Below are 25,921 nucleotides of genomic sequence, written 5' to 3'. Positions count from 1 at the left end.
AAATGTTACGAAGCATGGAAAACGCGCTAGAATCGCTGTATAGTTGTCCAAGGGGACTACTTTGAAGGGGATGGCAGAGTTGTAGAAAAATTTTCAAATATACGGTTTTTATGGAATCAGTCTCATTACTTAATTGTCATACCTCGTACTCTTGCAATTTGCAAGAATCAAAGCCAGTGAAATATTTTGAGGTTTACGAGGTGTATTCAAAAAGTTTCGCGAATTTTGTGTTTTTTTCAAAAAATATTTATTTATTCATGAATATCTATTTTGTCCCCTTCAAAGTAATCCCCATGAGATATTATACACCAACGGTTTTCCAATCTTCGAAGCACTTCAATAAATCATTTATTTTTTATCTTCTTCAGCTCCTCCTTCGATGCCGTCTTTATCTCGTCAAGAGAAGCGTAACGTCGTCCTTTCATGGGCCTCTTCAGTTTAGGGAACAAGAAAAAGTCACGGGGGGCTAGATCTGGGGAATGCGGTGGCTTCGGCATCATTAGTGTGTTGTTTTTGGCCAAAAAGTCGCACACAAGCAACGATGTGTGTGAGCAGGGGCGTTATAGTTATGCAAAAGCCAATTTTTGTTCTTCCACAAATCCGGGCGTTTCTGACGGATTGCTTCGCGCAAATTGCGCATAACTTGCAGGTAATATTCCTTATTGACCGTTATTCCATGTGACAAGAACTCATGATGCACCGCGCCCCTGCAATCGAAGAAAACTGTCAGTTACGATTCGCGATACTTTTTGAACACACCTCGTAAAACAAATCCGGAAGTTCGAAAATCTTTATATTAAGTATATGGGGGCTAAGGAAGTATTGGTCCGATTCAATCAATTTTTGACATACCAAATTTGATTTTAAGGAACCCACATACCAAGTTTAATCGAGATATCTCAAGTTTTACTCAAGTTACAGCTTGTACGGACGAACGGATCATTTATATATGTATATGCATATAATCCTATATCTATCTCGCTTAGTTTTAGGAGATACGTACAACAAAACTATAATACTCTGTAACAACTGGTTGCAACCTGGTTCAGCCCTCAAAAAAATACTAATAAAAAATAAAAAATAGTGAAGAGGTATTCTGCGATACTGAGGCTTATTTTGAAGCAAAAGGTCAATGATTCCTCGAAAGTGGTAACAAAAAATTGAAAGAAATATAGTTTCGGCGTCTTTCAAATACTTATCATATTATACTAAGTACGAGTAAATGGTTCTATTAATATTTCTTTAGTACACACCAGGTAAGCATGCTTAATAAACTCTTTCTACGGCCAAAATTGCATTTTAGTTTAGTAAAATTCCTTCATATACATACATACCATTTCACCTGTACACATGTTTGAAAGAATATAATGGAAAATATTTCCAAGCCCAAAAAAAAACAATCTACCGCCGCCAAGGCTAAAATGATACCTATCTAGATATTATGTTCTTTTGGAAAACCAATTACTGCTCATACATGTATGTAGTTATATCCCTTATCGACTCCAAAACGAGTACTTGTTCAATTTCCTAGAACATAGCCATAAAGGTATGGTAGAGGGAAAGTTAATTACAAGCTTCGGCTGCTTCATGTTATGAAAACTTAATAAATATGTAAGCAAAGCAATTCTTTTCGTCCTTGCAACATGCAAACTTGCACCATAATGTCAATATCAATATCACAAACAAATACAGGGGCAAACTCAAAGTTGAAGCTTATAATTTTCGGTTCTTACCTTACTTTGAGTAACTATACATATTTCATGACAGCTACACGGTCGAACTACCGAAACACATAGGTGTATGCACAGCAGAGCAGGAGAAGCACAGACAGAATAATGAACTATTTGGCGCTTGGAGGAGCTCGCCAGCTGTCTGCTAGTTGTTTTTGCTAAATTTGAATATTTTGAGGTAAGGGAAAATGGTATCATGTTCAATTTAGTGCTAAATATGCAGTTATGTATACCACAAGTAAGACTGTTGTGAGACACAAGCAAATATTTGTAGAGGAAGGAAATTATGGAGGAAACACTTCTCCAGCCTGCTGAATGACAGTGAAAGCATAACACCAGGAGGTGGTGAACCCGATTTCCCATTCGATGACGATGAAGCCCGACCATGAAGAAGTTCGAATGGCAATTACCTATTCAAGCTATTGTGCTATTCAAATACGGCGGCGAAAAATTGATAAGGGGCGTGCATCATCTTATTGGTGGGATATGGCCGGACGAAAAGCATGCCCAACGATTGGATTTTACGTGTGCTCTGCCCAATCCATAAAAAGGAGACCCCACAATCCGCGCCAACTACTGTGAGATAAGCCTTCTCAGCATCGCATATCAGGTTCTATCGACCGTATTGTGTGAAAGAATAAAGTCCACCGACATAAAATTGATTGGACCTGGTCAGCGGAGCTTTAGGCCTGGAAAATCAACAACTGCTCGACACACACCACTTATTCATCGTTTTCAAAAAAAGGAGCTGCCTTTATGTCGCTATATCTAAGCAAAAGTAATGCGGTTGTATAAACTGACGTTAAGCAATACCAAAATCTCCACTAAGATCGGGAAAGACCTCTCCGAACCGTACGATACTAAACGAGGTTTCAGACACGGCGACTTTCTATCGTGCGACTTCTTCAAACTACTGAATAGAGAAAGTACCATCTTCTACAAGAGTGTACAACTGCTGGCGTACGCTGATGACATATCATTGACCATAACAACCGCGCCGTTAGTTCTGTTTTCTCCATAATGGATAAGGTAGCGAAGCAAATGGGTCTGGTGGTGGACGAAGACAAGACGAAATAGCTCCGCGGTGACAACATCTGATGAGTCGACATTGCAAGTTTTCGAGAGAAAGATTCTGTGGAAGATCTATGGTGCTTTGCGGATTGGTAACGGCGAGTATTGCATTCAATGAAACGATGTCGGCTATAATCGCGTAAGTGTTGTCTACGCCAGTAAAGAAGACAAAGAAGTATGGCACCTGTCATCTCAAGATCGTCGCAACTGGTCTATAATAGACTTTATAACACAATATGAATTTAAATATGGATAATCCAGAAGTTTTTTTTTCTTTTCATGTTAACCACCTAAATCAATTTTTTAAGAATACGACTATAATAAGTATTTCTCGAAGTTAAACTCAGTACTAAGCAATATGTCTCGCTAGCTTTGTTCACTATAATTTTTTTTTCTTATTCTTTAAGATACTCATACTTTTCGCTATTCGCTAATATCTCACGAGCAACACTGTCTTAGTTGAAATATGATGCCAGAAAATATAGTAAATCACTATTATTTGCCAAAACATAATTTATTTTTAGATGTCACATTCTCAAATAGTCTTACCCAGCGATGATATGCGAATCTATCACCGAGTGTAATGTTCAGTGGGAGACGAAAAATATTGGCGCAAAACGACATGCCATCAAGGCCAACAAACAGGCAAGCGGAAGCATACAAAACAATAGCAAAAATTGAAATATGAAAAACCCTTCATAACTATACATATTTACAAAGCTATTATAGCTGATTGTGCAACATTTTGCTGTAAGTTTGCCGAAAGTCGTTTTCAATTTACATTGACGAACTTGTGACGGTCGACTGTGCACTTTTCACGTTCGAATCAAGTTACCACCTGCCTACAATACATGCCGTCGAAGGTGGACAGAGAGAAGAATTGTTATGAATACACACACCCTTAAATAATGTCGTTTGATTGCAGCTGTGTGAAATCAAGTTGGAGGTTGAGCTACCCAGACGTTGTTGGTGTAGGGGTGCAATGTATGAAAATATCTGTTAAATATCACATGCAAGAAGCAGTCGTGTTTTTATGCTGCGACAGGGGCAACTCAGAATTGTTTGTGATGGCCAAAGGTGGTTTATATACTGTACATACATACCAACTTAAGGTTGTCACTGTAACTGCTGCAAGTGTTTGTGGTTATGTTGTGGCAGGGGCACAATCGTGCGCGGATGGCGATAGCAAATGTCGCATGAGAGTCGCCAACGTAACCCTTAAACAGGCAAATTGTGTAGTCATAGATGTGGGTGTGAGAAGGAGGCAGTAGAGACCCTGCTGGAAAAAATACTTTTTCAGGGCTTGGATGATTGTGTTAGGCCAGTTTATATCAAACCAACAAAAATACTTTGAATTTAATATGTAATATATTATGTACGGAATTGTCGGAATTTGGTTTGTGAGCATTCTAAGAATACCCAAAATGAAATTAGCTACTTTAACTTCGTTGTTCCGAAGTTCTGTATATGACCCTTCGCAAATAAAAAATAATACTTGATTTGTATCGGTCAGATTGTCATCAAAAAATTTGTTCGAACATTGTAGCATTTTTGGTAATAATCCATGCCGAATTTCGTGAAGATATCTCGTCAAATCTCGTCAAAACTTTTCCATGCGTCATAAGTGTCTGATTCCGATTGTTCAGTTTGTAGGAACTATGACATTGAGCAGTGTCTTGGAGGAAAGGTTAGATGCAATATTTCAGAATATCATAGCCGCATTATTAGACTTGGTTTCATTAACCGTGTATACAGAACTGGTTAAGGAATGCCAAACCTCGTTATCAATGACATCGAGTTACTTTGTGATACAACTAGTACCATGCCATAGCGGAACTGTAAGTAACTATAACGACGCTGACGATCTGGCAAGAAAAGGTACCATAGTCCCGCTATTAGTATAATCAGAATGGGTCGATGCTCCGCTCTTCTCGCGTGTTCTACTACTGGATAGTGCGGCTTCGCAGAAATTGGATTAGTGCTGGGTCACCATCGGTTCATGCACTGTCGGAAGTTTCTTTTGGCCTAAGATTGATCGTAAAAGGTCCGGTGAGCTCTCGGTAAGGTTAACCACTCTCTAGTTGGGAGATTTATCGGCGTCCATACTCTAAGGTTGAGAATCTTACCGATCTCTGGATCGGCCATCGTACCTTACCTAATCTACTATTTCAGAATATCAGAACGATAACCCAGTGACGACAATTTCTTTTACAAATTTTAAATGGCATATAATGTCACAGTTGTGATATCGGAACATTTGTTTATCTGGAGCTCATATATTGTCCCTAGATTACTGTCGTACAAATAATTCTTCAAATAATATGATAAAAAGAATTCAGAAAGAGATAAACATCAAGATCGGCAGGCCAATGAATGTCCGCTCCTTGGTGCCGAAATCTTCAGATTGTTTGAAAGGACCGTCGGTGATAACTATTTCTCGCGAGCAAGTATTTTCGATTGGCACAAATGCCCAGGACGGCTATCAACATCAACTGATTATAAACACTTCAATAAAATAAAGGAAATTGTGTTTGAGAATCGACGATTAACAGTCAGAGGTCTTACTAGCATTGTTATAATTTCGAAGGATCAGTGAAAATCATTGTGAAAGATCATTTGGGGCTAAGAAAAGTAAAAGCACGACTTTTTTCAAAAGCATTAAATTTTTTCGAAAAACATCATCGCGTTAACGTCTGTGAAACAATGCTTTCCGGCTACCAAGATGTCATGAAATACATTATTACTGACGATGAGACTAGGATCTATCCTTATGACCCAGAGAAGACAATCACTCGGCCGAATATCGCGGCAAAGGTGTGCCGAAGTCGAAAAAAAAATCAAGTCAAAAGTCAAGGTTATGTTGACAGTTTCCTTGGATAATCGTGGTGTGACACTCCGAATTCTTTTCGACCGGCCAAACTGTCACAAGGAATACTATTTGAGTGTTATGCGTCATTTGCGCGAAGCTATTCATATAAGGAGGCTGGAATTATGGGCCGACAACTCTACACGATAATGCATCGTCTCATACTCGTACTGCATTGATTCTTCGTAATATTTTCAGTAAATTTTCAAAAAATATCATGCCGCAACCACCATATTAGCCTACTTTAGCTGCGTGTGACTTCTGACTATTCAAACGACCGTTCCGGGGAAACCGTTTTAAGTCAATTGAAGACGTTGAACGTGAAATACACACATTGATGGCTACTACGGAAGTTGACTTTAACAACAACGAGGATTGGAAAAAGCGTTGGAGCAAGTATATTGAGACTAAAGGGGATTACTTACTTTGAGGGTGGCGATAGAGATTTTAAAGAATAAATTTTAGTTAATTTCTCAGTCTAATTATTTTTTGTTCATAGTAGTACATTTAGGTTATCAAAACATGTTGATTAGATACTCAATTAGTTAGTAATAGTCGAGGTTTTTCAGTTTCATGAACCGACATAACGCACGTCGTGATTTTATAATACGGCACCAAAACAATAGCAAGGCAATCCATTTTCCCACAGGGCAGTAAGCACAGAAGGAAACGCTTTATAAAGCCTTTAATATACTCGCCCCGTCTAGTACTTTCCAAGCGACCAACAAGCAAACACTCAAACGTTGCTCTTACTTGTCGTATACGCCCCCGGCAATGTTATTATCACCATACAAGCCATTCGCGTCTGTCTGTCGGCGCTGTGCAATAAAAAATATTAGCATAAAAGCAAGCATTTTAAAGCCACTAAAAATATATATAGCACTTGCATATATATAAGTATATATAGTATATATATGTGTATGCGTGAATATACTTTATGCGGATGGCGTAGAAGAAATGCTTTTACGCGCTCTCTAAGGGCAGCAGACATGTTGTGTTCTAAAAGCACTTTCACAACTTTTTTTGCGCAAATTTCATTTGCAAATACATCCATACATACATACCTATATAAATTTGTATATTTTTTCTACGCTCTGCCTCTGTGCTTCATAATTAAAATTGTATGGTCTTTAATTTTATTTTGCACTTCAAAATTATTTGATTTATTTTTGCACACTTAGGGCCACCGAGAACCCTGACACGCATTCTAGCCCAGAGAGTATTCAAACTATGCTCACAGCATACACGCACATATATACCTACATATATGTTTATAATTTTCACACATAAAGATATACTTATAGCAGATCTTTTTTTGTTCGGTGTTCTCAAAATTATTTATATACGAAATTCTGCTGGCTCTGGCCCATACATATTTGTATGTATATGTGCTTGTATGTATATATGTATTTTGTTTTAATTTTTGCGTAGGGCGATGGCCATCGTTGTGCTGGTCATTGCCAAAGTGTTTAATTCTTCGAAAAAGTGCTGTCAGCGGCAGACTGAGAAATATATATGTATGTATACTTATTATAGATGCTTCAGTACATTTTCCTCAAGCACTTAAATGAACCTTAATTAAAGCAGGCATCTCGTTGCATATTAAATTTTACACAAATTCGCACGCTAATGCTGCCATAGTGAAATTTCAAGGTGACAATTGTTATTAAATTATTTTATTAGGTGGCTAACACCGCCCAGGGAATTGCTACGTGCCTATCATGCTGTGCATGGCTGATTTGAAGCAGGCAAAAATATTTACTTTCAACAGAGAAAACATAAACACAGTGTGATCTTGAACCTTTGAATTATTTTAAGAATACCTAAAATTTAACAGCCAGAAATTTCTTGTTTTTGCAAAAACAAAAAAAAAATTATGTTTGATTGAAGCAATAAAAATATTAAAGATTTCTTAAAGAACTTGAAATTGACCGGTTAGTTCTTATGGAAGCTATGAGTTGTATTGATGCAATCTGTACAAATCGTTATATTTTAAGTAATAATCTAGTAGATATCTCGTCAAATGAAAGTGTTTTTCATACCAATACTATATTCCAAACGTTCAGTTTATAAGGCAACTTTATGCTGTAGTTGTCCGATATTCGACAAATAAGCAGCTTATTGGCGAGGAAGAAACTTATGCAATATTTCAGATCGATATCTCAAAAACTGAAGTACTTGTATGCGTATATGCAGAAGGATAGACAAACGGAGCCTTGAATAAGGATGACATATAACTAATGGTCTTATAAGAGTGCTGTCGGTTTTAAGTGGTTTTTTGGTCCATAAAGTATGAAATAATGTTTGCTCCTACAATAAATCTATTTGCATTATTTTCCATTCCCAACAAAAAAAAATAATAATCAAAAAATGCATTTGAAAGAGTTCTTGAGAGCTTCGTAAAATGGTTTATTATAATATTTAATTCACCTAGTATTAATTCCATATTTAAGTGAAGAAAATATATGTTAAGGATGGTAGTGAGAATTGTAGTTATCCTGAAAAGTGATCTCCGACGGTATCATTATCATTTATTTGGCTTTGCTGTAAACTTTCAGGAAAATTTTTCAAAATTCTTTCGAATACGAAATTATTTGAATTTACTTTTTCAACACTTGGTAACTTTATTCCAAATATAATAATTTTGAACATTTTAAAACTACCTAACATTTAACACCGAGTGAACCCATTAAAATTGCAAAAATTATAACAAATACAAAGCAAACAGTTAACACTGTTATGCAAGGATACGACGAAGGACTCGTAAAAGTTTGCGTTCCAAAGCAAACAGGAATCTAGCACCCCCTGGTGGCGCCATCTTTTTGTCGACTGATGCGTTAGAATCTGCTATCCTTATCGATTGTCCAGTGAGAATTTCATAACATTTTATAGATTGGAAGTGAAGTTATTGCGTTTTAAGTGTCAGTATGTTTGTGTTATCGGTGCGAAAATGAGCTTCGAACAAAGAGCCAACATTAAATTTTGTTTTAAAATTGGTAAAACTTTTACCGAAATATTTTAATTGATGAAAAAAGTTTATGGCGATGATTGCCTATCCCATTGCAGAGTCCACGAGTGGTATCAACGTTTTCAAAGTGGTCGTGAGGACATAAATGACGATCAACATGTGGGTCAATCAAAATCCGTGATCACCGGAAATTCCATCGAAACTGTGCATGAATTCATCAAAAATCAGCCGAAATCATCATTGAAATTCATGGAAATGGAATTGAACATCTCCAAAACATCGTTTTATCGCATTTTGACCGAACATGTGGGCTTACGAAGGTGTGTGCACGATAACGCGCCGTCTCATCGATCGACGCTTATGACCGATTATTTCTGCAAAAATCACATTTTAACGATTAACCACTCTCCGTATTCACCTGATATGGCACCGTGCGACTTCTTCCTCTTCAGAAAAATGCATTTGCCCCTGAAAGGAAAGCGTTATGCAGACGTAGAGGCCATTCAAAAGGCTTGCACCGGCATACTGGTGGCCATACCGGCCAACGAGCTAAAGCACTCGTTTCGACATGCTTTTGGACCGTGCAAAAGGCAGTATTGAAGCAGAAGGAGACTATTTTGAATAAAACAAATTGGTTTTGCCGAGAAAACCATTTCTTCCGTTGTTTTTAAGACCTGTTTACTTTGGAATGCACCTTGTATGCCACTTGGACAGCGGTGAATTTTCAAAATCTCTTGCAATACAAGACCCTTAGAGAACCGCGATCCGTTATAAGCCTACCAAATATGTATTTATTAAAATTCTAGGCATTTCGCCAGGTTCGCCGAAAATCGAGAAGTTTCTATCTCAATCTAACAAAAGCTGGAGAGTTGAGAAGAAAGTTCCACCTCGCCGTTTTCCATTCCGCTTTACCAATTTCCATCCGACAAGATACATACGTAAACTCACAGTCAAAACCTTTTCAAAAGCAAGTACCATAGTTCATAGAATCTCCGGCCTTCACTTTGAGGCAGAAGGATTTTGCAGCAGTATAAGTTGGTTGTTGACTATCAGCAGGTTCAATGGTACAACGATAGAGTGTATGGGACAACTGAGTACTGACTCATGGCCAATCTGATGAAATTGGGATAAAAGTGACATCTTCAGTAAGCTCACGGCGTTATACATAGTTTACAGCGATTCCACTGTGAGCTGGTAGTTGTCTATACCTAGTAATAATTTGAGTACTAAAGGAAATATCTTATTTGAAAATATATTACAGTCTGTCAAGTAAGAGCGTGGTCGTGTTAATTTATAAAAAAAAAATTATTTTATGAATCTTTCATATTTATATATACATTACAAGCAATGATGCAATTTGGTCAATAATATGTTCAGTCACCACCGGCGTCGATAATTGCCTGGCATCTCCTAGGCATGCTTTCTACTAATTTGACGGCGTATTCTAGTGGCAAGAATCCGACGAATTTCATAAGACAACTGCGTCAAAGTATATGTTCGTCTTCCACGAAGCTTCTGTTTAATATATGCACACACATTTTCAATAGGGATTGCATCGGGCGACTGCGACGACCAATCCAATGTAACGATGCTAGATTGAGTTTTCCACTGAGAACAGAGCTTGCTGCGGTGTTTAGGATCGTTGTCCTCCTTCAGAATCCAATCTTCATTTTTTCTGGTGAACCATCGTTTGGCAGATAGCAGTAAAGCCTTTTTGTAGATTTTTATCATTTAGGCATTTAGATTGTCAGTAAAGAGGTACAAAGTGCTGAATCCCTGCTTTGAGAAGCAGTCCCAAAGATGCACCTTTATTCCATATTTAACGGTCCGTTGAAAAAGCCTATTGATGGAAGTTGACCAGGCTCGCGTGAGGACAAAACGTGGCCATATAGAACATTCATCAGTAAAAATGACATTTTCAAAATCTCTATCAATATTTTCATGCGCCCAAGCGAGTCGCTTTGTCACAAGTTTTTCAGTCAACAGAGGTTTCTTCATTGTGTTGCCCCATTTCAGATCATGAGTATGAAGAAGGGTTCGGATAGTTTCGTGGGATATAACTAAACCTTTTGCCATTAGTTTTGCTTATCCTTGGCGCAGTGTTAAAACAGGATTCCGCGAAAACAGATTCACTATTCTTTTTTCATCCTTTTTGTTCACTTTTCCTATCGAACCACGTTCTGGTAAATCATCGACATTTTTAGCCACTTTATTCCGCTGCATCCACTTCTGTACAAATGCCTTCGACTTTCTTATATACTTAGCAGCCGCTGATTGCAACATTTTGGGACCTTTTGGGTGGATGCAAAGGAACACAGCTTCGTAGCGCGACGCGTACTTAGCACTCATGGCGTTTAACGTGATTCTCTTTCAAAAGATCAACGACAACTGAACCTTTGTTGACAATGCATCAAGGACAAAGCTTCCCTCTATCGATTCGCGAAGGAATTAGAGCGAAATCTGTCATTAAATGCCGGTAAGGTCGACCACGCTCTTACTTGACAGGAAGAAATATCTATATATAAAATCTATATTAAATGATCAGCGTAACAAAATGAGTCAATTTAAGCATGTTCCTTGTTGTCGTTGTGGCGGCAGAATTCTACCGAGTTGACAGTGCTAGGCCGGATAAAAATCCGGGTCCGTTCCGGTTACGTAGACTCGACTTTCATTGGAACGGACTGTCTGTCTGTATATACGTGTACTAATCACTAACTTTTTGAGATACTGCAATTTTGCAAACGACCTGGAGCTGCTCATATCCATATCGGAGCACTTTAGCACAAACTGAAAGTTGGGAGTCAAGTGCTTGTGTGGAAAACTGTTTAATTTGACAAAATATCATCACGAAATTTGCCATGGGTTATTATCTGAGGTAATGTTCAAATCTCCAAACGACTTATTCAGATCAGACAACTGTAGCATACACGTGCCATACAAACTGACCGATACAAATCAAGTTCTGGTAAGTAAACTTTCGTATTCGCGAAGCGTGCCACGGTTCGCCTTGAATATATTTTTATCGGACGATTAACGGCCAAGTAATTTTTTAAAGCTACGAGGCTTTACTGGTTTTGATACTTCTAATGAGTGCTTTTAGCTACATTTAGCTATATGTAAAATATGTATAAATAATATAAAATAGTTATAATAGTCTTTACTTAATGGTTAGGAAATAAGCCTCAAGAGATGTATGACAGAAGGAATATATCGCCTCCTAAAATGAAAATTACATAAAATCACTTTTCATAAGATTACAAGTGAAGAAAAAACATATAATAGAAACAACTCATATTGAAACATAATGTGTGTTTTAGTTATAAAATGGTTATATATTGGATATATGGGACAGCGGAAGCCTAACTGTTTATGATAACTGTATGTAATATGATGTAATAATTCGTAAGCAATAAAAACTCAATTTCGAATTTTGTAAGGATTCGTTGTTTTGCTTTTTAAGTGACGATATAAACTTTTAAAACATAATAATCAGGGGTCCACAAGTCACATAATGCCTGGTAGTGTTGATCATACAAGTATGTGAACATGCCTTTCTTTTCATATCTTTAAGCCTTCTTCTTACTATTTGTTTTAATGCAGTAAATATTAGCAATAATTTCCACTAAAATATGCTAAAAGATTATATCTCACCCAGGGGCAGGAAGTTTTGTTTTAGTATATTACAACATTTTTTATAGCAAAATTTGTAATATGGTATAAAAACCAATCATTTCCATATGAGGAAAAGCATAATATTTTTGTAATATTTATATGGTACATTATATACATACATATGTATGTATTCATTTTGGATTTCTCATTTTGCTAAAGATTGAAGACTTTTTGTTTAGCACTTTTACCGTTTACCACAAGCACATTTCAATAAATTTAACAGCACACAATACAAATATGAAGCTGATTTTATATTTTACGAGCTTTCAGCAACTTTACAAACACTAATTACCACAATTTATGCGCTAATGCTTCAAATTGCCTGCTTGAATTTACAAAATTTATCACCGCAATGAAGTAAATCGATTTAAATTTTTATTGGCCGTACTTGCAACACGCACTTCGCGCCCACTTGGCAAACGCATTTGTTATTTGGCACTTACATGAGAGCGCACACAGACGCCCAATACACACACGCGCACGCACTTACTGAATGACTTCGTTAAAGTTTCACATTGTTGGTGTTATTATTGCGGCAATTGTTGTTGTTGGTGTTGGCAACGACTTTTGCCTGCACCGAGTATCCGCCCAATGCACTAATTAGGCGCTGGCAGCAGTCACAGTGCGTAGGTAGTCACTCTTATTGTGATTGTTGTTGTTGTTTTTGTTTTTGTACACATACACAGAATGCGAATTTCCTTCCGTTACTGTCCTCGTCGTCCCAATTTCCACTGCGGACTATCGCTTTCGATTTTACTGCTCTTCAACCGAGCTCTACTTTACTTGCTTTCATTGCGACACTCACTTTTTGCACATTCTCACATGTACTTGTACATACATACATATCTACACTTTCACACATTTACCTTCAAGGGAATATTCACTCTTTCACCATTTCTGCCACACAATTCACTGGCTTTTATATAATTTGAAAAATTACTTTCTTTCAAAATTAAAACGAAAATTTATTTTTTGCACTACTTTCTTCGTGTTGAATACGAAATTAAAGCCTGAGAAAATCAGTTTTCTATTGCTTGCTAAAAATTAGGTAAACGGAAAAGGTTCGGTCGTGTTCCGCTAATGCCGTTCTGCATTTGTCTGCATCCGCCAACACGTCCGTAAAGTAAAAATGTCTACAAAAAACTGATGCGATGAGCGACACAAAATTCGGTTCTAGCCATTCTCTGACCGAAAAGCAAAATACGTATATACATATACTATGAGAAAAGAAGAAGAAGAAAAGCAAAAAGATGTTTGCACGTAGGAGTGAATCAGGCAACGCGCCACCCAGCCTGCCAGCTTTTCTGTTTGGGTAGGCAAAAAGCGTCGGTTTGCCATTGCTGGGGTTGCTGTTGACAATACGAGTGCTTCCGACCTTCTTTGTGCGGGCGGGGTGGTGCATGTTTGAAATGAAATATGCGTGCGACGGTTGTACACAGAGAGTTTTCACGTTCGGCCAAATAGTACAGCGAGCAGCTGACGCCTAATACGCGTTCGATTCTGTCCACTCAATGTTGTGCCATGTGCTTTAAGGTACGCTCTCTTGGCTAAGAGAATTGCTTTGAATAAGGGATGCAAGCAGCCGACAGACCCAAGTGCGTACAGTTCGGGTAATAAATATTAGAATTCTTAAAAAAATATTATTTTCTTAAATATTCTAAATTGAAAACAATGCTACGGCTTTCAAACTTTTCTACTCTACGGACATTTTTATAATCTGTGTAAGCTAAGCCATATGAGAAGATCTACATTTTTATGAAGAAGGTTTGAAATCACCTACCGAATGGCCATTGTTGTTAAAATCTTCGTTGACTTTAGTTAGAGCTGAATTATGATTATGAATTGTTTATTGTAATGTATCATCCCAACACGTCCTGCTTAATTTTCGTATTTTCGCGAGATCTGGGTTGAACAACTCGAAACTTTCAGAGATCCATAGAGCTGGTGAGAATGGAAATAAAGATATGTATACTATTCTTTTTGATTTTTGTCGGCTCATAATATCTGAATACAAGAATTCTTTTTCTTTCTGCAAGAAGAACCTATTGGTATACTAATCGAAGATCCTTTCTTGATAATCAGCAATTGAACCATATTATGTTTATTTTTTTATTATAAGTTGCTAAGGAGAGTATAGTTTTGTTCACATAACGGTTGTTTGTAAGTCCTAAAACTAAAAGAGTCAGATATAGGGTTATATATACCAAAGTGATCAGGGTGACGAGTAGAGTTGAAATCCGGATCACTGTCTGTCCGTCCGTCCGTGCAAGCTGTAACTTGAGTAAAAACTGAGATGTCATGATGAAACTTGTCATAACTAAGCCATAAATAAAGATATTAAAGTGAAATTTGGCTCAAAGGATCGCATTGGGGAGGGGCATATTTGGGCGTAATTTTTTTGGAAAAGTTGGCGTGGCCCCGCCCCCTACTATGTTCTTGTACATATCTTAGAAACTACTATAGCTATGTCAACCAAACTCTATAGAGTCGTTTCCTTCAGGCTTTTGCATATACAGTTCAAAAATGGAAGAAATCGGATAATAACCACGCCCACCTCCCATACAAAGTTTATGTTGAAAATCACTAAAAGTGCGTTAACCGACTAATAAAAAACGTCAGAAACACAAAATTTTACGGAAGAAATGGCAGAAAAAAGCTGCACAAAGGCTTTTTTTTTAATTGAAAATGGGCGTGGCGTCGCCCACTTATGGACCAAAACCCATATCTCAGGAACTACTCGACCGATTTCAATGAAATTCGGTAGATAATATTTTCTTAACATCCTGATGACATGTACGAAATATTGGCGAAATCGGTTCACAACTACGCCTTCTTCCAATATAACGATATTTTGAAATCCATCTGATGCCTTCTCTGTATAATATATACGTTAGGAACCAATGATGATAGCGGAATAAAACTTTACACAAATACGGTATGTGAGCTGAGGTATCCCTTGTGGAAAAATTACCGTGGTCGGACTATAACTTTTCAAGGTCCCTGATATCGAACACGAGGAACTCAGTGCCTAACCTAACCTAACCTAATTTTCCACCGAAAATATCGGTAAATCTCTCAGAATCTAATTCTAATTAATTTTACAGCAAAATAAAAAATATGTAAATGACGGATAATGAAATCTCGATTGTCATTTTATCATGCGAGAGTATAAAATGTTTTCGAGGATTATTACACAAATTCACGTTCTCCGGTGGCTACTGTTATCGAAAAATATATACTCAGATGAGACAAATTTCTGGCTTAAAGGCTTCGCCAACAAATAGTCCTTATTGCCATGAAGCAAAGCTTGGTTCAGAAAACGCACTTCCATTCACAAAAATTAACCGTTTGGTGCAAATAATGGTATGGCAATATAATCAGGTTTTATTTCTTTTGAAATCGGATAGAAAATTATATTACTTAATAAAATGTTGTTGACTGAATTTTTTACCCGGAATTTGATTAAATCGATGCGATTTGATTTTGGTGAACGCGTTCTAGCCCGACTCCTCCCGAAAAAGCTGAAATTTTTCAAAAGGAGCACCGTAAACATATTTCTTTGGACATACTTGATTGTGAGAATTTCAAACCCACATTGCCGATGAGACATGGGTTCATAAGTTTGACATGCAAACAAGCCAACAATCATCGGAATGGAATCCGTTTTTGGCCGATCGAAGAGATAAAACAAAATTCATTGAACGTGCTGAAGACCATCCCAAAAAGTGCTTATGAAAAGTTTTTCGAGAACTGGAAAAATCATTAGCATAAGTGTATTACATCTGTGGGGATTACTCTGAAGGCGACAAAATAAATATTTATCAATAATCAACTATTTTGAGGCGAATCTTTTCTTCATCAAACCGAAAACGCTGTGAAGTATGATGTAGAAAATGTCTCGTTAGAATTTCATTTGCAGCAATCTTATATTCATTATTCATCCGGTTGCGCAGAGATTCCGAATCCACAAGAAGGCTCTCAATATTTCTAACTTCAGTGTCGATGGTGGCATTGATCTCTTGAAAAATCAAGTTTCTCTCATTGATTGACTGAGGGATTTTAAACCATATGGAGTCCATCAAAACACATTCAAATTTCCTAATGTATTTCAAAATTCGATCAACTTCTGGATCAGCTTCTGCCGTACGATTGAGTTTTTTTAATTTCTTTCAAAGCTTTTATCAACCCGGGAGATTTTTCGCTAATAGCTGCATCAATTCTAGCAGTTGTTCCACTTGATTTTTTTTTAAATACGGGCCACTTCGAAAAATCCGTGCCAAGGGGAACCACGACCGAAATATTGCGTAAAGTAAAAAAAAAATATAATATTCATATCCCTTACATATTTTCGAGAATATTTATCTTGTATCTTCTTACGGAACAACCCACTGTTTCCCAAATAAAGAGCGTGTCAGGCTACATCTCTTCCCATCTATGCTTGATATGTTTCAAAATAAGACATGCGCAGTATGAATTTTAAAGGAGAAGCCTCAAACTGAGAGCGTACATGGAATAAAATTCTAACAACAATAATAACAAAGAAATGTGTAAGTGTATGTCAGTGCATAGGAACTCTCCAATTTAAATGTTGCTCACTAATTTGATGCAATGTTTTCATGCTTTTGGATGCTACATGGCTATATGTGTATTTGTATGTGAGTATGTAGTGATGTATATTTGTATATACAAGTTGACGCTACGCTGTCAGATCCTTTCAGTGCATCTTTCGCCCGCAAGAACAAAAAAAACAGCAAGGTGAATAAGAGAAAGATAAATAAAGGCAGAAATCACAACAACAACATCAAAGTTGCTGTAAAAATCTCTTTCCCAAAAAGTCGACAAGTTTATGTGCGCGAACACATGCTTTGCGTTGTCAGCGGCGTCGGCGTCCTCGCTGCAGGCAGCAAACAGCAGGCAGCGGCTGTGGTGACAGCACTCTTAATGCTCCACTTTGGAACTCTACTAAATACTTAGTGGATATATGTGGCTAGATACATATATATATGTATATATACTATATACATATTTATATTAATGTCTGTGAGTTTGTGGATATTTTATATGCGGGCCCTTACTTGGCGCATGTCACAATTGTAGCCGCTATGAGTTAGTGTATTTTTGGGCTGATCCTTTGCCAAAATGTGCATGGCATTCATTACAGAAGATTAACATTTTCGAGACGTCAACTGTCGTTCGACACATTTTTGAGAGATGCCGGACGCGTAACACAACTGAAGGCACCCTACATACATACACACATACACACAAATATATAGTAAGTATATGTATGTGCTATACATATATATACACATATACATATATATATTGTATATACATATATATATATTTAATCAGTTGTATCTATTTGAGACTCATTGCTTGAGTGTGTGTGAGAAAGAGAGTGTGGTGTGCGGTGTGATAGCCTGACCCTTGTGAGGCAAATGGTCATTGTGGCGAATTTTATTATTGTTACAATGCTTGTTTAGTTGTTATGGTTATGGATGTTGTTGTCATGGGTCAGGTTGCTGTTCTGAGGTTTTCTTTTCACTGCTGTTTGTACGTTGCACGTTGTTAGGGAGATTAAAAAAGTGTTTATCCTCGTCGTTTACCGCTCAATCCCTAACGACTTTTGTATGCGAGCGCCCCGGCAAAGCATCCAAGCAACACATGCCGTTAACTATACATACATACACACATTTATAAGCAAGTAGTTGTTCACCTTGTTGTTGGTTGTGCCGGGTTCGAGTGCATGTCAATGAGAATGGGGCGCTCATAATTGAATGCTTGGGAAGTGAAAGTGGCGCCGAAAGGACAGGTAACAATGGAAATAAGCAGAATAAATATGTGAAATAAAATAGTTGGTAAATGCCGTGTGGCAGGAGTTCACATTGTTGACATTTACATATATGTATGTATATGTGTTGGATGCTGGTGTTGTAACTGGCGGTGATATTGTGGTTGTATTTGTAGTGATATGGTTGGAATGCAAATATTTTGTATTTTTTGTTGTTGTATTTTTTGCATATTTTACAAATCGTAACTTTATGCGGTTAAGGCTGCTTTTCACTTGTTGTCAACTTCGTTGCCTGTGCGCTTGCGGTTGCAAGTGCTTGAGATCTATAGATTTTTCTTACAACAACAGCAACAGCGTGCTGTGCTTTCACTGCTGTTGCCTTTCCTGTGGAAACTCGCTATTTTCAATTGCTGTCAGCGTGGTTACAAGTGCAAAATGTTTGCTGTTGTTGTTGTTGTTCTTCGTTTTCAGCATTATAGCGAGCGGAAAATATTTGTTGTTGTTATAGTGTTGTTATTTTTGTTGTTGTCATTTGTTCTTACATTTGTCACAAGCGTAAGATATTTGTTGTTGTTGTAGTGTGGTGTAGCTGGTGTTATTTGTGTTATTGTTTTTTACTTTCTCTGTTACAAGCGTAACTGTTGTTGTTGTTGTAGTGTAGTGTTGTTGTTGTTATTTGTATTGTTGTTTTTTTACTTTCTCAGTTACAAGCGTAAAATATTTGTTGTTGTTGTAGTTTAGTGTTGTTGTTGTTATTATTATTATTTGTGTTGTTTTTATTAATTCCTTGTTGTTGTTTTTGCAGCTGTTACTAGCATGTAATATTTGTTGTTGTTGCGTAGCTTTTCCTTCTGTTGCTTTTATGTTGTGGTTGCTTTCTCATACCTTTTCATCTCTACCGTCGTTTGCTGACAACTTTTCCAATTGAAATTTCGGTGTGGCTTATGCAAATTAAGTTTAATTTCCTCCAATTGCATTGAAATTGAAATTTGGAGTAAATGCAAGTGAAAAGTCGAAAGTGAAAAGTGTGGAAATACATAAGAATTCGCCGTCTTGCTTTTATTTAAATTTATTTATTTTTTTCGTTTATTCTCTTTTGACTTACATTAACACATTTACATATACATATATACTTTATCTTCATTGTGTTGTGATTTATTTTGTTGCTATAGATACTTAATTTAATATTGTATCGTTCTCACTTAAGTCTTTAAGCATACAAATTTGATACATTACGGTATACAATACATTTAATTACAATATAATTTAAAATGACACTAACTAAACAATAATAATTTATACATTACTTATACAATAGTGTATGTATGTACATAATGCTAAGGCAGTAAATGTATTTTAATTAAGTGTTTCTAAGTAAATTTATGCATAATTAATTTATTTCGATTTTTGATTACGTACATACAAACGAATCGAAGTGAAATAAGAGCGTGCGGTGTACACGGCGTATGAGTAATAAACTTTATTCTACTGCCTCAACGCCATTATTAAACATGATAATGATAGCGATAGCTTTCCAACTTATATAAATGCATACATTTTTAACTTCAGTTACAAATACAACGTGCGTGTTGTGTGTCTACGACATTACAAATACACTATGTAAAGGCAATCAGCGAAGGGCAAACAAACAAACAAAAGGCCACCAGTGCGTATACGTAATATTTCGTTTGAAATTTGATTTGGGTATTCAAGTGGCAAGCGGCTGATTGCAAGACACGGCATTAAGGTGTTTGAGCAAAAAATATGCGTGCAAACAATTGCGACAAATTTAAATATACAAAAAAAGAAATAAAATCAAAAAAAATTAATTTGGAAAATATTAATAATAAATAAAATTCATATTTTAAATTAAACACTATGGAAGTGAAAACAAACACAAAAAAATAAACATTTATTAAAAAAAAAAAAATAATAAAATATTTTAAATTAAAAAAAATTAGCTCAAAAAAAAAAAAAAAATAAAATATTAAAAATAAAAAAGTTTTTAAATTAAAAACTCTACAATATGGAAGTAAAAACAATTAAAACAAAAAAAATTAACTTAAAAAAATAAAAAATAAAAAAAAATTAAAAATTCAAGTAAAAAATTAAAAAAAAATAGAATTTAAAAAATATTACAAATCAATAAAATAAATATTTGAATTAACACTTCACAATATAGCATCGAAAACAATTAAAAACCAATAAATAAAATAATTATTAAAAAAATATGGAAAAGAATCATTAAAATATTTTTAAATTAAAAAAAAAATTATTTTTGTTATAATTTAAAAAAATAAATTAATAAAAAAGATGAAATTACAAAATAGTAAATAAATAAAAATTACTTAAAATATTCATATAAGCGAAAAAAACTTTAAAATTGTGAATTAAAATTAAAATTTTAATTTTTTTTACATTACGAAGTGATAGAAAACAATTAATAAAAAAATTAAAAAAAAATTTTAAATTTTAAAAAAATATGGAAAAAATTTAATTAAGATATTTTTAAAATTTTAAATAGGTTGCTTGCCAAGAAGAAAAAATTCAAATAAAACAATGCAAAACAATTTAATATTAAAAAAAAAAATTTAAAATTTAAAAAAATATATGTAAATCAAATTACTAAAATTAAAATAATTTCTAACGTGAAAGAAATTTTTCAAAAAAACAAATTTTTTAAAAATTCAAATTCAAAAATTTTAAATTAAAATACAATTTTACAAACAAATTTTAAAATTTTTTCAAAAAATCAAAAAACAAATTTTTAAAATTCAAAAATCAAATTTTTAACATTTTAAATATTTTTTTTTTTTTAACATGGTCAAAATAAAATTATCGCCTTTGTTTGTTTTTTCACCATGCCATTAAGCGCAAATATTTGAGCCGCTTGTGCTTGCCACACGTGCCCCTAATCACCACAATCACCAAGAGTGCCGTTGCTTAAGAAATTATGTAAATTTTGCAATATAGTGCTTATGCGTGCGCATTTGCGGTGCCCCACACACCACCCACACGCACACACAAAAAAAGTACGCTATTTCCTTAAGTTATTATGCTTAGCTCCACTGCAGACATTTGACAACTTTGCAATTGTCGTTTGTTATTGTTTTTGTTGTTGTTCTTGTTTATTTATAACATGATTGGTTTGTGCTTCAGTCAATCAACGCCCTGTGTTCATTAAATTGCCTGCACTTCGCACACGAAATACGTTTCAAAACTACACGGCGAATCATTCCACTTCAGACCCTTGCCATCACGATTCCATAACTCCATGCAATTCTCCTCTTCACCATTCTCATAACGGAAATTATTCGGTTCGCCAGCATTCCAATTCGTAAATGTAATGGGCCGACCATTGGCCATCCAAAAGTAGTTGCCCTCATCGGCCAAGTCAGTGCCAGATGTCCAGAAGTGTTCGTGACCCAAACCTGCTGAGACGCGCAATCAGCAGAACCAAAGTGTGCGTATGTGTGTGTGTGTTGACATATGGTAAAGAAAAGAGTGCATTAATATTGTATTTATGTAAATATATAACATTCTATATAAATAATGCGAGTATATTGTGGCAAGCGGTAAATCATGTACGAACGTGAAGTTAGTCTAACTACTGGTGGCGCAAGCGGACCCTAAGGCACCTCAAGGCACCTTAAGGCTTAAAGCTGCGAGTCAAATGCCGCAAATCAGGGGGAGACACACACGAAATGTGAGTGACCACAGCCGCCAGCCGCAGCGCCAACGGCCAGCTGTGGTCAACCTAGCGCTCCGCATAATTTTGGTTAGCACGAGTGCTATGTGCTTAGCATGTGTGCTGGTAATGCTAGCGAAACTGACGTCAGCGGCGAGCGTGACACACAATGGGTAAGCAGTAAGTAGTTGCTTTCACTCTAAGTATATATGTACTATATACGGCTGTTTTTGTTGTTGTATATGCGAATTGTTTTTGTTGTTGTGCAAAGGTATTATTTATTATACACATGCATAAGTCATGCAAATACTCGCAAATCCACAAAACACCGGCGCAAGCATTGTGTTGCTCGTTGACTTACCCAGGCATGCCGCATGTAAACTGTGGCACGTTGCAAGTAGCAAAAGTAGAAATAGCGAAAAAGCGTGCAGAAATGCGAGAAAAATGAAATAATAATATTAAAATACAATATATTAGTTTTCAGTTTTCCGGGTATTATGTGAGGCTAAAGAGGTGCATTGACCATTGCCACCAACAAGGCGCACAGGCGGCACAATAAAGCATAGCATAGCATGGCATGGCATGGCATCGAGTGCCATTCACTTGGTACCTTTCTGGCATTTAAACTTATGTAACATAATGCGGCCATCGCACGACATAGCCGCAGGCAACAAAAAAATTCGAGAAATAATAGGAAAATGCGCTAAATTCGCTTGGTAACATGAAAGTCTAAGTGAGTAATCTCATGCGCTTAGGAGCGCAAATAGTGCACTTACAACAAAAAAAAATCACAACAAATTAGCGCAGTGTAGGTAAGCGCTGCAACTTTGCCACAATTTATTAACCGTCGTCTATTTAATTGTGAGTCTGGTATTTCTCTTGCATTGCCAACATATTTAATTAAAGATCATTTTTGCAGTTTTTATCGCAACTTACTTAAAATTCCTTACAGTCGCATTAATGTAACTATTTATGCACAATTTTGTATTTCGATTGCTTAATGCGCCGCTTATTGCTCTACTTTTGTATGGCATAAGTAATTAGCTATGTAATTGAGTATTTAATCACGTGTGTTTGCTAAGCCGATTTGTTAATCTCGCATTTATATTGGCCAGCTGCGCGTGAGACACTTTTTTTTTACCGCTTTGCCACAATTACCGGCCATTTTGGCTTTCCAGATACTCACCAAAGTCGCGTATGTGTTTTTCCAGTCTGTCATTCTCTTCTTGTGATGCAATACTTGCTAAATGCATGCCGTGGTAGCGGCAATATTGTGACGCTTTGAACCAATTCGCCTGCAAAAAATAATGGAAGATTTAGAAATGTCAACAGCATGCTAATAAACATTAATATATTATAAATGATAAGTTAATTAAAAATATTAGAAAAATTTGAAAATTATATAAATACACCTTGACGGTACAAAAAGTATCAGCTTTAATGGTAAGGTCATCAGCTTCATAATAATAATAATAATTTTGAAAATTTATTTAGTCTTTTAGACTCTTGATGTGGTGTTCTCAATGTAACAACTTCAAGTTCAACTTCTAACGTATTATATAATAATTTGAATTGAATTGCAGTTTGCACTTCAACCTATGGTGTGTTGTGCTCTCCTCTTTATTATATGCTCTCATAAAGCTCCAGTACTCGGATTAATTCTTGCTGAGCGCTATTGAAGCGCTATGATTTTTATTCATAAATATGGATCTTCTTTTGGTTCCAAGGGCCTTAAAAGGGAGTCTACAGAGTGCTGTGCAATCTAGAATCAGGTGCTAATTAGTTTCCGGTTCCATAACGCAAAACCAACAGTTTACACAAGAGGAAATGTATATGGTGAACAGTAACAAGTCTTGAGTCCGCAGTGCCCATACAATTAATGGCATCTTGGCAGCTATACATACATATGTCTCTTCCACTTGGATGCTTGGTTATAGAAGTTGGGCTGAGAAGTGCTGAGATGCGCAACGTAAATGAAAGAGGAAGCTAAGCCATACTTTAATCAGAGATTTAAATGTCAATTATATATATAATACTACACTGAGCGTTCGAATCCATGAGATATAGCCTTTTCTACAATAGTATCTAAATCTTTATATTTGGCCAGGTAAAACACGAAAGTCTGCTACAGCAACTGTAAATAACGAAGAATAGCGAATAATCGACAAATATTGGAATAATGATCAGTAAATTTATACACGAGATTATTTAATATACGCTGAGAGCTTATATCAAAGATATAATTTAAGTATTGTACGGTAAAAGTACTTGCTAATTTCTAAATAGGTTACTTTTTATTTATAGAACATTTTGAAAATTTCAAAATCCAATCCTGAAATTTTATTTGTGCCACAATGTCGGAAGAAAATGTCAAATCATAATCACTTTGCGACAGAAGCTAAGACTGAAAATTAAACTCAAAGCCTCAATAATAATTTTCACATAAAAAGTAAAAATTTCCAGATAACATTCTCAAAAATGGTTTTTGGAGAATAAAATATTCATTTATTTACTTTATGTTATGAGGACCTAAGAAAAGAAAGAATAAGCCAAATATTCAAAAAACTTGACAATAACATTTGAATACTTATAATTTAAATTCCACAGTTGAATGATATTTCCAAAAAATGTAATTTACTATTATAAGTTGGTACTACTGTCCTTAATTACTATGCCTAATATGAGTGTGATCTGTCAACCAGCAGATTAAATAAATATTAAATATTTTGCTTTTTATTTTAAATTTCTGGGTACTTTTTTGCAACACATTTAAGTGGAATTTTATTTGAAACAAGTCTGGAAGTATTAGAATAAAATTTGGTGCATAATATGTTTACTACTATACATTTTTTTTTGCAACTGGATTGCAAACTCGCGAATCGCCCATAGTTATTTGTTGACCCAATTTATCATAAAAAATATAACAAATAAGTCTGGAACTTCTCCGAGCTTATGCATCCTACGTAAACACAATGATTTTCATTCATCTGTTTGGCCTTATAGAAAAGCTTAAGGAAGACGTTGATCACTACAATGTTCCTTTGCGTCCGCATGAACTTTTTTTTTTATTTATTTCACTACATTTCTTTAATTTTACCTTGATTCGCCATAAAACAGGAGCGAAATGTAAATGAAGTTATTTGGGTTTCTCGAGATTTTTCCAGGACTTATTTGAATGGTTTGGCTTTTTGACTTTACAGAATTTTAATTCAAGTCAAACAATAGCGCTTCAATTTCCATACATTACAAATTTCAAATTATTTTATTATATGCAGTTCGCCATATTATTCAGCGATAATTTTCTAAGATGATTATGAACTAGTTTATAAAGGTTTTGTGTCTTAATCTATAAAAAAATATTGCTGTGCTATTAAATACTTGGTGAAATGAAGTTTGTGTTGCCTTGTTTTAATAAGAATGTGAAGTATTTAAGAAGTTGTAGTTAAAAATTTTTTAAATTTGATTTAAAATATCTGCTTTAATTGCAAGTAATATTAAATATAATACGAGTAAAATGATTGCGACTTATCCATCAATGTGGTACAATCACTAGAAGGTTTTTGAAGATCAATAAAATACCCAAATCCATCAGACACACTCGTAAGTAAAACAGGTATAAACTCACTTCATTTCGGCAAGTCAGTTGTGTGTTAAAATGCGGTATGCGGTATATTAGCAAGCAGCCCAATTAAGTGCGCATTCTAGTGCACCAGCTTCCTTCAAAGCACAAGTGTATACAATTATGTGTGCTTGTGTCTGAATTCGCTCGATTTACCGTCATATATGTATGTGTGCGCGTCATATTGAATTGAAGAATGTCAATTTTGTCTGCTTGCTCTTTGCAGACTTCCGTCACTTTTGCGTGAAGTAAATCTGCCATCGACATGCTAATATTTCTATTTCTTTTTCAGATGACAGTCTGATGGGCAAACCAAATCGAAAAAGTTGTTTTATGTTTTTCTTTTGACAACAACATTGACGAAATGCAATGCTGCCGGCCGTTCGGTAGTTACAAATGTTTGTCCGTCCGTCTATTGAATATGCAGTGACGGATGTCCGACAGACGACTTAAATATTCATAAGAAAAAAATTAAGTATTTATCATAGACTGGTGGCAGTAAAATGGAGCGGC

At 35.6% G+C, this 25,921-nt stretch overlaps 2 protein-coding genes across 10 annotated transcripts in view; both read right to left on the bottom strand.

The window, feature by feature from the left end:
- The window catches only part of LOC125778642 (protein FAM135B-like), a 49,358-nt gene extending 35,926 nt beyond the window's left edge, over positions 1–13,432 (bottom strand). For 2 of the 8 annotated variants that reach the window (XM_049457361.1, XM_049457366.1), the window contains exon 1: positions 13,174–13,432. The gene's annotated coding sequence lies outside the window, so the exon portion shown is untranslated. The other 6 variants (XM_049457364.1, XM_049457368.1, XM_049457363.1 and 3 more) reach the window with 4 other exon arrangements.
- Positions 13,433–20,945: 7,513 nt separating this feature from the next.
- Positions 20,946–23,112, bottom strand: LOC125778643 (C-type lectin-like). Of its 2 annotated transcripts, none has more exons than XM_049457370.1 (2): positions 22,976–23,111; positions 20,946–21,535 (listed from the first exon to the last, which is right to left on the bottom strand). In XM_049457370.1, exons 1-2 carry the CDS (start codon positions 23,040–23,042, stop codon positions 21,282–21,284), a joined length of 321 nt encoding a protein of 106 aa, XP_049313327.1. In that variant the 5' UTR covers positions 23,043–23,111; the 3' UTR covers positions 20,946–21,281. The 2 variants fall into 2 exon arrangements, with proteins under 2 accessions (XP_049313327.1, XP_049313328.1); XM_049457371.1 differs by having other exon boundaries at positions 20,949–21,532; positions 22,976–23,112.
- Between the last annotated feature and the right edge of the window lie 2,809 nt (positions 23,113–25,921).

Source organism: Bactrocera dorsalis, chromosome 5 (genome assembly GCF_023373825.1).
Source record: "Bactrocera dorsalis isolate Fly_Bdor chromosome 5, ASM2337382v1, whole genome shotgun sequence".
Classification (NCBI taxonomy): Eukaryota; Metazoa; Arthropoda; class Insecta; order Diptera; family Tephritidae; genus Bactrocera; species Bactrocera dorsalis.
Note: the sequence above shows the minus strand (reverse complement) of the source record. Positions and strands in the feature narration are given on the sequence as shown.